Genomic DNA, 14,043 nt, shown 5'->3' on the forward strand with positions numbered 1-14,043 from the left:
TGCTCGGCTCCACGGTCAACACTCTTGGCACCAGTAGCCAGGAAATCAAAAAACGTATTGCGATGGGAAAGTCTGCGGTTAGGGACCTCTCCAAAATACTCAAGAGCAACAGTGTCTCTCTGGAGACTAAGGTGCGCCTGATACAGGCCATGGTTTTTGCAATCACTTGTTATGCATCACAGAGTTGGACAATGACTAGGGAGGAGAGAAGGCAAATTGATGCCTTTGAGCTGTGGTGCTGGAGAAGAGTATTGAGGGTACCATGGATTGCCAAGAAAACAGATTCATCCTGCAGTGAGTTAAATTGGGCTGTTCCTTAGAGGCAAGGATTCTGGGGCTTCGTCTGACATACTTTGGACATGTTGTAAGGAGAGACAGGTCTTTAGAGAGGGACATCATGCCGGAGAGAATGGAGGGACAGCGCAGGAGGGGAAGACCCTCTATGAGGTGGATTGATTCAGTGACTGGGGTACTTGGGATGGGTGTGTCGGGGACAATGAGATTGGCACAGGATAGAGCAGGGTTTAGGGCTGTTGTACATAGGGTCGCTATGAGTCGCAAACGACTCGACGGCACATAACAACAACAACAACAAGTAATAGTGACCAATACAATTCTTTCTTTTTCCTTCAGTAAAATAAAATTTTGCCAGGCATTAAAAGGGGGCAGGCAGGGTAATTTAATTCTTTGGTTATACGTATTACATGTACATGAATAAATTATGCTGTTTAACTACTAATTGTTCTCTGTCTTTATATATTGACATGGTTTTAAAAATACTTCATATACACAAATGATGATGGCCTTTTCTAGTCATCAACAAGAGAGACAAGCTGGAGTGTTACGGTGTTCGAAGTCTTAGTGTTCTAAGTCTTTCCTCTGTCTTTCCTCAAAAGTCTAGTATGGCATCATTTTTGCCTAATAAGGCATTTAATAACTCAGTGTAACATCTATGATATTTCATACTGTTGCTGGAATTACAGCTTAACTTTTAAAAGATATTTTTGAAAAAAATTCATTGTTTCCTACTCCCCCCAACCTCCCCAGCCAACCCTACAATGTATCCCTTGATCCAGACTGTTGTCATACATGTAATGCCTAATCATATACTCCTTTTGGGCAGTTACTTCATTTTTATGCTGATTAGAACCAAGGCAAAGGAAGAGCTTCACCAGGGACAAGGTTCTGAATTTCTGTCGTAACAGGAAGAGAGAAAAGTAAAATCTAAATGCCAGAATATCAATGATCTCCTTAAGAATTCTCCAGAGGCCAAAAATGGTCAGTGACACTAATAGAACAAATTACTTATATTTAACTTATCAACTTATCGACACATACTCTTTTCTCCAGAGTAATTTCAGATAATATTATAATAAGCTGAAAATAGGAGAGGAAAATGCCATTTAGCATTGATCTTTCTTTAAAAATATATTTTAAAGAGCAGGAAAACAGAAGTAACAGAGAGTTCGAAGAATTTCAAAGCTATGACAATAGTGTTATTTATACAATAAGAGTTTAATTTCTTCATAACAAAGACACAGTATCTTACCTGGACACTCCCGTTACGATGATACCAAGTCCAAGATATAGGTGAACAATGTTGACATTTGCATACCAAAATAACAGTATCTCCCACATAAGTGATTATTGGTTTGTTTTTTCCTTTAATTTCAGGGACTAAGAAAATTTAGAGAAATATATGTTAAAGATAGAATATATAGTATATAAGGACATTTCTTCTTTTATCTTATCACCAATAAATAATTTTTATACAGATTAAATTATGTATAAAATAGCACTGCTTTATTATAGTTAGGAAGTTAGGTACACATTGTCAAAACAGAAGGTCTTTATTAAACCATTAATAAAAAGTGTTTTAATAAAGTATTGTTGTCTTGAAGATGTCCATCGTGTGAATGGACCTTAATATTTCAATCCATTCTATTGTGGTAGGACATTTGGGCTGTTTCCATGCTCTTCCTATGGTGAATAATGCTAAGAACATTGGTGTACACATTGGTCTCTGTTTGTTTTTCAACTCTTAATTCTCTCCTTCCTCTTCTTTCAATGCTTCCTGGATTGTTCAATACTCTGTCCTTAGCATCTATAAGTATTGCTACTTAGGGCCTGAATTTGTTCTTAAGTTCTTCAGGTTAAGAAATGCCTAATAACATTTTTCAACAGGGCGAAAATAAAAGCTATTGACTGGAAACAAACATTTGGCATTACCATCTCAGACACGTGTCTTATAACAAAAGTTTACAGAATTCTCATGGGCCTCCAGAAGAAAAAGACTGGTAACTCAATTTAAAATGGGCAAAACACATGGGAAAATTCATCACAGAGAAAGACATTCAGATGGCCAACAGACACATGAGAAATACTAAAAATCACTGGTAATAAGGGAGATGCAAATCAAACCCACAATGAGAAACCAGAGTTGCACAGTTTGGGGGGTGGAAGGAGGGGGTGAAGGAAATGGGAAGAATCCAGAGGGGACCGGAAAAGTTTTGGTAATGATGGGCAAGGTCCAATATGATTGCTTTTATAAAACATAATGCATGGAAATGATTTTATGAAACACCATATGAATGAAGAATACTGTAAAGCGCAATGTATATAAACTTTGTGAGCAAATATATATATATATATATGAATGAAAAAAGTCAAGCGAGTTTGTGCCTTTTGATTTTCCGACTCCATTCTGAACATTTCATTATAATATTTTGCTTTGTCTTCCCTAGCTGCCATTTGAAATATTCTGTTCAGGTCTTTGACTTCCTGATTTCTTCTGTATGCTTTAGCTTCTCAGTGCTCTAGTGCAATATTCAGAGTCTTATTTGACACGCATCTTGGTCTTTACTTCCTCCTTCGTCTTTGTAATGACCATTTGCACTCTTTCTGGATGATATTTTTTTTTAAAATTTAATCAAAATGTAGATAACACCACAAGTTAGAATACTGAAGCTTAAATAAGTACCATTCTTTAAACTGCTACAAGAAAAGAGATGTACAGTTTGGATAAGTTGAGTGAATTTGAATCACACACACAAAAGTAGAGTGACTAAAAAGAATTATTGCTAATTTTAGGTATCATCAAGTCAGCTATCATTTTTTAGCAACCCTATGAACAATGATTTTGAACCTTGCCCTATCCTGCACTATCCTCAAGGTCTTCAGTATGCTGGAGGGCCCCCCCTTTTTTTAATCTTTTCCCCCCTCTGGATGATATTCTTGATATCCTTTCACAGCTTATCTAGTCTTTGTTCATTAGTGTTCAAGGCCTCAAATCTGTTCCTAAGATGGTTTTTAAATTCAGGTGGGATAGACTCAAGGTCAAATTTTCATTCTTGGGGATTTGTTTGGTTTTCTTTAGCTTCAGTTTGAACTTGTATCTTGTCTAGTTTTTACAGCTGGTATTGAGCTTCTCCAGTTATATTTTTTCTTCTTCCTATAGTCATAATCAGTCTGATTCCTGTGTAAACCATCAGGTGAGGTTCATGGGCATAGTTACTATTTGTGTTTCTTATAAGAGGTATTTTCGATGACTAAATCATTGATTATTCTAAATTCTATCATTCTATCTCCAGCCTCATTTCTGTCACCACATCCAGATTTTCTGACTACTAACCCTTCCTCTTTGTCCTCAACTTCTGCATTATGATTAATGCATCTTGGCTGCATGTTCAATTAATTTCCAACTGCAAAAGTTGGTAAAAATATTTTCTTTTCTCATCTTTGGCTCTGGTTGTTGGTGCAACCAACAATATTTGAATGATATTGGTGTTAACAGGTCTTCTTTGTATGTGTATGGATAGGAAATAAAATTTTAAATTTCATTTTCTTCTGCATGTAACTCAGGAGGGTATAAATGCTTCAATATAAAACTTTAAATAAAAAACATTCTCGTGTACAAATCTATGCTTTTTTGTCACCTACTAAATTATGTTCCATAGACTGCCAAAAAAACCAAAAACAAGGGTCTTGAAGAAATATCTCATATATCATAAAAAGGACAAATAAGTCTGTCTTGGAGGGAGTGCAGCCAGAGAGCTCCTTAGAGGCAAAGATGGCGAAGCTTCACCTCATCCACTTTGGGAATGTTGTCAGGAATGATCAGCACATGGAAAAAGGTAGAGAGTTGGACAAAAAGAAGAAGATCCTCAACAAGGTAGCTTTACACAGTGACTGTAACAACTGACTCGAGCATGTAAGAGATTATGAGGATGGTGTAGGACGAGGAAGAGTTCTGATCTGTTGTTTACTGAGGAACCAAGAATTGTAGTTGACTCAATGTCACATATCAACAACAAATTATCTTAGAGCAATTATAATTTCAAATTTCTACCCTTAGTGATACCAGAACTCTGGTGGCCTAGTGGTAACAAGTTGCATTGCAAATCCCAAAGGTACATGGTTTGAATCCACTACTGCTCCTCAGAAGAAGGATCAACAGTCTCCTACGTAAGTAACTATCTCTGAAAACCTGGTGAAGGGTCAGCTAGGAGTCAATTCTGACTCAGTGAAAACAACAACAACCTTGACACAAAATTTAAGTGAAAAAAATTTCCAAAATAGTAAATCATTAGTTGATGTATATTTAGAGAGTTAAGAGAATGTGAGTATATGACAAATGAATAAAAATGAGAAAAAGTAAAAGGATTAAAATATGCCTTAATATGGCTTTTATATGTATACACCTAAGTATGCCTTTATAGAACCACACAATCATTAATAAAACTCTAGTAGTGTCGATTCGAAGGGAGTTGTATTGCCAACCCAAAGGCTGAGGTCTCAGGCAGTTTGAATCCATCAGCGGCTCTGAGTGAAAAACATGGACAATCTCTTCCTGTGCATTTTACAGCCTCTGAAAACCACTGGAGGGTTATCTATTATTAAGTTAACCACATTGTAATGAGTGCATGAGTGCATATCCATTGTTATAAATTATATAACCAAGAGGCTGAAAGCAGGGAGTATAAGGTGAATGTCTATCTGTGTTTCATTGACTGTGTAAAGACATTTGACTGTATGGATCACAAACTGTGGTTGACTCTGAGAATCGGAATCCCAGATCATGCTTATGTGAAACCTATACTTGGACTAAGAGGCAGTCGTCAGAACAATGTAAGGTAACATTGCATGGTTCAAAACTGGGAGGGGTGCACACTAGTGTTATATCCTATCTCCATTCCTTTTCAATCTATATGCAGAACAGATCATCTGGGCGGCTAGGCTCTATGAGGAGAAAGTAGCATCAGGATTAGAGGTAGACTCATCAACAATCTGTGTTATGCAGATGACACAATCCTGCTTGTTGAAACTGAGGAGAAGCGAAAGCACTTGCTGCAGAAGGTCAAGAACTACAGCCTTCATTGTGGATTGAAGCTCAACATCAAGAAAACAAAAATTCTCACCACTGGTACCACTGGTAGTATCATGATAGATGGTGAAGAGATTGAAATTGTTAACAGCTTTAGTTTGCTTGGCTCCACAATCAACACTCTTGGTACCTGCAGCCAGGAAATTAAAAGATGAATTGCACTGGGAAAGTCTGCTGTCAGTGACCTCTCCAAGGTAATGAAGAGCAATTATGTCAGTCTAGAGACTAAGGTGCACCTGATCCAGGTCATAGTCTTTGCAATTACTAGATATGCATCAGAAAACTAGACAATGACCCCAGATGAAAGAAGGAGAGTTGATGCCTTTGAGCAGTGACGCTGGAGAAGAGTACTGAATGTACCATGTAATGCTAGGAGAACAAATAGGTTTGTCCTATAGAGGGTGAATCCAGGCTGCTCCTTGGAGGCAAGGATTCTGAAGCATCATCTTACATACTTTGGACATGTTGCAAGGAGGGGCCAGTCCTTAGAGAGGGAGGTCATGCTTGGGAGGATGGAGAGACAGCGCAGGAGAAGAAGACCCTTGCTGAGATAGACTGATTCAGCGACTGGAGTACTGGGGGTAGAGTGTTAGAGTCAATAAGGTTGGCACAGGATAGAGCAGGGTTTAGGGCTGTTGTGCATAGTGTTGCTATGAGTCGCAGGCGACTCAACAGCACATAAAAACAAACACAACATAACCAAGAGGAATTAAGCACAAATTATTATTAATTATATAAACAAGCAGTGAGATTAAGAAAGAATAATTTTCGAGGAGTATACACACATATACACAAAACGTAGGGAGCTCTGGTTGCCTGCTGGTTCAGCTTTAAATTGTTTTTGAATTCAACAGCACATAAAAACAATCTTAAAGAAAGGACAAAGCAAAATTTTGATTAAAGAAAAATAAGGAATCGTACTGTCCACCCAAATGCAGTTGTATTAGAATAAAAACAAGGTGAGAAAAAACGGCTTCCATGTGAGTTTTGTGATTATTGTTCTAAGGATGACTCCTGGGAAATCTTTTTATCCTTCTCATTTAAATAGATCTAAAAAGTAGATTACAATAAAATTTCATACGTTCGCCTTTTCTTCATTGGTATTGACAAACACCAATATGTTCAACAAGATGCCCGTTACATGGCAGTATGTGCACTATGAAGCCATAAGTGCTTCAGGTTATCATTTAGAGAGATGGTAGAACAAATCATAACTCTCTACTTTCCACATATTTATAACCACAGAAATATGTAAGGAAGAAATGGAATGAAAATTGGAATCTACAATTACATATTTAGAAAAAGGTATCATGCTGAGAAAGGTGGAAGCTCAGAGAACGATAAAATGACCCTCAACAAGGATTAACACAGGGACTAAAACAAGGGCTCAAACATATGGGAGATCTTGGGGATCGTGCAAGACAGTGCAAGGTTCAACTCTGTTGCTCACAGGGTAACTATGAGTCATAATCAGCTTGACACCATCTAACAACAACCTATATTTTATGCATACATAATAAGGAATTACTAGTTGGCCTGGTTAGTAGGGAATTACACTGCCAACCCAAAGTCAGGTGGTTCGAATCCACCAGTTGCTCCTCAGAAGAAAAATGGTCAATCTCCTCCTAATACATTCACAGCCTTTGAAAACTTACTGAAGGGTCAGCTGAGTCAGCTGCAACTCTATGGCAAAGAGATTCATGTACCTCAGAGACAAAATGGAACTCGCTTGATCCCTGAGGAGTTTCCGATAAAGGAGGCCTTGTTTTAGGTACCCAGAGAGCAGAAATTAGGGAGCTAATCTGGCCAGAAGATATTATGAGTGCTCCTTGGAGAGGTGAAAAATGTGTCACATGTCCTATGACTATAATTAGGCAGAAGGACAGTAATAACCATGTGGTTAATATGCATTATTTAGGAAATGTATGTTTTTTTTGTTGTTAGGTGTCATGGAGTTGATTACAACTCATTGCAACCCTATCAACAAGAGACCTAAATCCTGTCTTATCCTGTACCATCCTTATCATCTCTAAAACACTTTAGTACATTGCTGCAGTCCCTGTATCAATCCATCTTGTTGGAGAGGGTCTTCCTCTCTTTTTCACCTTTCCAAGATTGATATCCCTTTTCAAGGGCTCATGAGAGATGAAGTTTCACCCTCCTTTGCCTCCAAGGAGTAATCTGACTGCATTTTTCCCAAAACATATCTGTTCATTCTTTTGGCAGTTCACAGGCTATTCAGTGCTCCTCTTCAACACCACAACTCAAAGGCCTTGATTTTTTCCCCTATCAACCTTATTTATTGACTAGCTCTTAGATGTATAATAGCAAGTGATTGAAAAGACCCTGGCCTGAGTCAGGTGCATCCCAGTCCATCTCAGTCTTCAAACTGACAGCATTGTTCTTCTGTATTTTTGGGAGGTCGGTGACAGTGGACTTGCCCAAAGAAATAGGTCTGCTGATCTCTTGACTGCTGGCACCAAGGGTGTTGGTTGTGGATCCAAGTAAGACGAAACCTCTAACAGTTTCAGTCCTTCCTTCATCTGTCATGATGTTGTCCACAGGCCTAGTTGTAAAGACCTTTGTTTTCTTGATGTTGAGATGTAGCCCATACTGAGGGCTATAATTCTTAATCTTCTGCAGCAAGCATTTCAGATCCTCACTTTCAGCAAGGAAGGTTGTGCCATCTGCATAATACAGATTGTTGATGAGTCTTCCTCCAATCCTGATGTTTTATTTCTCTTCATAGAATTCAGTTTCATGAATTATTTGTCCAGCATACAGATTGAATGCCCATTCTACAGAGTTGAAAACATACTTTGTAAAAGTCTTGATACATAATAAACACCGTAAGATTCGAACACACTTTCCTGATTAAGTTTTCTACTGGTTTGTAATGTTATGGCTATTCTGAAGAGTGGTCCTTAAACAAACCAATTGGATGATAACCTTCATGTGAAGGAATGAATACCAAATTAGTCAATCATGTGAAGCATTGAAGAAATAAGACATATAATAAAAACAGGCCATCTAAATACATTCCAGAATCATGAGAATGTGTAAAAGTCTCCAAGAAAGAGGAGGAAATCGCTGTAAACAGTGTCCATTATTACTGCTCAGCCCATCTGAGAATTCAAACTTTGAATAAATCAGTAAAAAAAAATCCTACAAATGATAAATAATAGAAGACCAATTCATAGGACACAGATCTTGGAGACTATTTTAGGAGCAATGTGAAGATGGCAGCATGCTATCAATCCATGCTTTAAATAATAATGTATAAATGTTTAGGCAACTCATGAATGAAATTCTAAAACTAATTCTACTGTCTCCCAAGGCAGTAATTATACTGTCTTACATGTGTTTTGCTAAAGCAGTTAAGTAAGGTTATGTCTGTAGGTTGTTGTTAGGTGCCATCGAGTCAAGTACAAGTCTTAGCGGCCCTATGAACAACAGATCTGAACCCTGTCCAATCCTGTGCTATCCTCATCATTTCTGATATACTTGAGTCTATTGATTTCATCACTGTGAGAATCTATCTTATTAAGAGTCTTCCTTTCTTTCACCTACCCTCTACCTTTTGAAGCATGATGTCCTTTTCTAAAGAACAATCTCTTCTAGTTACTCCAAAGTATGTGAGATGAAGTTTTGTCATCTTTGCCTCCAAGAAGCTTTCTGGCTGCACTTTCTCCAAGACAAACTAATAGCAGTTTGTTCTTTTGGCAGTCCATGGGATATTACTATTTTCCAACACCAAAGATCAAAGATGTCAATTCTTCTTTCACCTTTATTCATTGTCCACCTTTCAGATACATAGAACATGACATCATTGCTCTTCATCAATTTCGAGAGGTTCCAGATTGCAGACTTTCCCAGTCTAATAAGTCTCCGGATTGCTGGTAACAAGGGTGTTGATCGTGGATCCAAGTAAGATGAAATTGTCTCAATTTTTTTTTTCTCCATTTACCAAAATGTTGTCTATTATATCTGCTTAAACATCACAATTTAGGGGTATATTACCACAAGTGATCATGCTGCCAAATTACTTCTCTTTATCAAGATAAAAAAGAAAATAATTTATTAATTACTGAATGGGAAAAAACAATTTGTTCAATAAATACTCACTAAAATAACAATTTTTAAAAAGAAACAAAACAGGCTAACATGTTTTGATAAGAAGAAAATTTTTGTGAAAAAGGAAATTTTGTTACCAGACTTATGCAGTAAATGGAGCAGAAAGAATTAAAAAATATTATTATAAAATTTTAGGATAAGAAGGTTCATAACATAATTTTATCCTGAAAAGGTAGAATAAAGCAAATAATATTTTAAAGCATCCATGAGCTAAATTTTTAAATAAGAGGATAATTTCAATTCAAGTACTTCGGCCTTTTTTTCCAAATAAGAACAGAGAAGTTATCTCTCATGTAAGTGTTCTGCCGTATTAGGTTAAGCTACCATTGTTAGGTTGGCTCAATTTTCTCAGTTTGCAATTACCCTCACATGTAGACCCGGATAGCACAATGATGGAAGAAAAATCTCCAATATAAGCAATTAGGAAGCACTTCTAGCACTTAAGAGAATAGATCATCCATTTGCCTCAATATTCATGGAATTTAAGTATATTTAAGTTCCTGAGAAATAAGAAAATAAGTGTAAATGACAAAACACTAAAGAGTTAAGTTGGGCCAAATCACAGACTATTTGATTCTTTCTTACATTATTTTTCATATTGTTGCTATTTATTTTTTTTCTTATGTTAGAGCCAGTTCCATTATTAAGTATTATGGATTGTTCCAACAGAATGCTGGCTGGATACTGGGCTGTGAATTCAAACTCCTGCTGCCATCATTATAAATGATACCAACCTTCCTGTTCTTTTAGCCACACAGAAAGGACAGTCCTGGATTGCACATATTGAGTGTACCTGGATTGGACATATTGAGTGTATTGACTGAACCTTGCTTCTCAGGCTGGAAAATTGGAACGAAAAGTAGCCAAGTCTCAAGATTGGCATGTGCTTTATGGTTTAGGAGGCTATATCCTTCTGTTTCCACAGCTGATAGTTCCAAATTGAGAATGATGTGTGAAGGAATAGAATAATTTTAAGTTACAGGTTAATTAGGACTAAATACTGGTGCATATATTTGAAAAATAGTTGTTGTATGAAAAGGTCTTCGTTGTCTGCATATGGATAGTATCTTTCACTCACAGCATCATACCTCAGGAAAGATCTTGAAAGAGACGAAGAATTGATGTCTTTGAATTGTGGTGTTGAAGAAGAATACTGAATATTACAAGGACTGCCAAGAACAAACAAGTCTATCTTGGAGGAAGTGTAACCAGGGTGCTCCTTAGAGACAGGGATGATGAAACTTTGTCTTGCACACGTTGGGTATGTTGTCAGGCCAGTCCTTGGACAAAGGTGTCATGCTGGGAAAGGTGGAGGATCAGGGAAAGAGAGGAACACCCTCGACAAGATGGGATAGCACAGTGATTGCAACTGTGAGAAGACAAGGATGACAAAATATGGGGCAAAGTTCAGATCTGCTGTTAATAGACTGGATGGCATTTAACAACAGCATGTGGTCAAACTTGCCTTACCAGATTTGCACAGCAGCCTTTGCATCCAAGTTCTCCTTTAGCATCACTCCTTACTGAATACACTTTCAAATTTGAGATTTTCATTGTGAGCTAGAGTGATTTCAGACCAATCAACTGGCTCAATACCATTTTCTAATCACACTTATTCCAATATACCCAACACCTAGTGTAGTTTTAGTAATTGGGTGAAATATGTAAATAGATAACACATTTAAAGAATGAGTCTAAAGGATCCAAGAGGGGTGGGAAAGGGTTGAAGCAGAGGGATGAGGATGTGCAGGGGGTGGGGAATAATCATCAGGTTGTACAATTTGATGGGTGGGCAGTGGGAAAAGTTGAAAGAATTAGATCTTGAAAAGTTCTTGAAAATGTATTCGGATTTTGTAAATAAGCTAGTTATTGTTGTTAAGTGCCATGGATTCGTACACCTGTATAACTTGGGTTGTTTCTCTATGTTCATAGAGTTTCTGGAGGCAAGCTATTTCTGAGGTGGATAAGCACTACTGCTTCTAAGCTTGGTTTGGTGTTTTGTTTTTTTTTCAGTGACATTTGTTATATTTGCTGAATATAAGCAGGCATTCTTTATTCATGAAACATAACTATTATATTAAGAAAATATCATACAAGCTTGTTTTAATCAAGGAGCTCCACCAAAGACTGTCCACCATGGGTAACCCTTATCACATTTGACACATCACTGTTACAGTGTTTAACATCACAGCAACCACGAGTTACCTCTGTACAGCAAATGGACAGACCAGTGCTATACCACTGGTAAATAAATGTCTTTTTAAACAGGAGTCTGAATACAATCAGCTCACAGCCAGTGGCCAGTAAACAATGTCCCAGAGTCTCAACAGAACCAGAAGTCAAAACCTCTGTAGAGTCAGACTGCTTCAGAATACTCCCCACCTGGAATCCAGACTCTTACTGGTGAATGAATGCCTTTTTAAATAGGAGGTTGAATACAATCAACTCACAGCCAGGGGCCAAATAGCTTATTAGAACTACTAGTTTAGTAGAAAATTTAAAAAAAAAGTAGCTACTTTAGAAGACTCAAGTGGTTTACTTAAAGATCTTAAAATCAAGTGGGGATTTGAGCTTGATAAAAATTGAGATTCTCAGTTGAAGCCACAAGGCTCCCTCCAAACCTCAGATGAAAGCAAAGCCATACATCTCAAGTTAAATCACTACTTAAAGTGCCGACAGTGAGTTTGAAACCGGTTGTGCTGGACACTAGTTGGGGGCACAAGTTGTCTTCCCAGATTGTTTATCCTCTAGGTATCTTATTTTTTTAAATCTTGACATGTTCTTTCACTGAAATTAGGTTACACTTAAGCAGGACAATATGTTGGAGCAGGATTAAAAGAATAAAATAAAAAAGTACGAGAAAAGCAACATTTGAAGTTAGGAAGGAGAACACAGCAGAAGATTGTGTTTTTAATAAGCTCCTAAAGCTCTGGTGCCAAGTGGTGAGAAGCTGTGCTGCAATTCCAAAGTCATGCAGTTCAAATCCATGAGCTGCTCCACAGGAGAAAGATGGGCAATCTCCTGCTGTGTGATTAATCGCCTCTGAAAACTGACTAGAGGACCAGCTATGGGCTGGTTCTGATTTAATAGCTCACGATGAGAAGATGGACTGACAAAAGAACAAATATGTCTCGGAGGAAGTTCAACTAGGTTGCTCTTTAGATGCAAAAACGGTGAAACTTTATCTCTCATACTTCAACCATGTTCTTTGGAGAAGCTCATCCTTGGAAAAGGACACCATGATTGCAAAAGTCAGTGAAAGAAAGGAATACTCTAAATGAGAAAGGCTGACTCAGTGACGGTAAAAATGGACTTAAGTATATCAGAAGATGGCACAGGACAGAGTAGGGTACAGATCTACCTGTTCACAGAGTTGCCATAGGTCATAGCTGGCTCGACAGCACCTAAAAACAAGAACTAAATCATACGTCCTTGAAAGCATGTTGTTTCATGTACTAATGAGTCAAAACTGACCCCATCGTTGAGCCCCTGTTGGGTTTTCAAAGACAGTAAATCACATGAGAGGAAACTGTCCATCTTTCTCCTGTGGAGCAGCCAGTGGATTTGAATCTGCATGCCTTTATCATTAAACTACTGGCAGCTTAAAAAGCTTCCCCCCCCCCAAGAAAATATTTTATATTCTGTAAGGTTTCGGTGAACAAGCACACACTGTTGTTGTTATGTGTCACTGTGTTGACCACAAACCTTGCCCTTTTTCCCAAGAAAATACACTATATAACCATCTCAGTTAAATGTTATCATCACATTGTTGATGGAGAAGCCTGACAGTGGTGGTATGACGCCACAGAGAAACTGAAATCAAAACTGTCTGCCTTCCATCCCTTTTGTTTGCGTGGCTGGCCTGTTAGTGACAGCTCCACTGTGCTCCACATAGCTGCCAAGAGCAATGTAGGTCTAAATGATAAAATGCACTGTGTTTAGGAGAAAACAGTTTATTTGAACCATCCAGGGGTCATAGTTGGTTCTGGGCAACTGCTTATTTCACTTATATCACGGTTTCAAAATACTTAGTATCATAGAGGTAGTGATACAATTTTCTCATGTGACCTCCTAAACCTATTGAAACTCTAGATAAAGTATGACTGACACATGAGTATTATAGGATTTAAAAAATCTGAATCTAAGATGGTGAAACTACTGATTGAGCTTAGTGTCAAAAAGGCGATCCAGAATCTACAGAGCCAAAGTCATCTAGAGTGTTAACAGCTGGAGGATTTTATCTGAGTGTCCACATCAGACAAAGTAGACAAAAAGGAAATTTCTCTTATTTATCTTAAGGTTAACGATATTATCAAATTAAGAAAAAGGGCCTTTCATATGTCCAAAATCAGATGTTGTTGTTAGGTACTGTTGAATTCAAGTACAACTCAAAGCAGCAACGACTCATAGCAGCTCTATGAACAACAGACCTGAATCCTGTCCTATCCTGTGCCATCCTCATCCGCACTAATATACCTGAGCCCACTGCTGAGTCACTGTGATAAATCCAGCTCGTTGGGGGTCTT

General features: G+C 37.8%; 1 protein-coding gene across 1 annotated transcript in view; it reads right to left on the reverse strand.

Annotated features, from left to right (window-relative positions):
- The window catches only part of LOC102853588 (embigin-like), a 102,816-nt gene that overhangs the window by 9,415 nt on the left and 79,358 nt on the right, over positions 1-14,043 (reverse strand). Inside the window, exon 4 of the mRNA XM_006902150.1 lies at positions 1,550-1,677. Coding sequence (XP_006902212.1) covers positions 1,550-1,677 — 128 coding nt within the window. The remainder of the gene's footprint in view (positions 1-1,549; positions 1,678-14,043) is intronic.

This window comes from Elephantulus edwardii, unplaced genomic scaffold, assembly GCF_000299155.1.
Source record: "Elephantulus edwardii isolate Elephantulus edwardi_28Jun2011 unplaced genomic scaffold, EleEdw1.0 scaffold00373, whole genome shotgun sequence".
Taxonomy (NCBI): domain Eukaryota; kingdom Metazoa; phylum Chordata; class Mammalia; order Macroscelidea; family Macroscelididae; genus Elephantulus; species Elephantulus edwardii.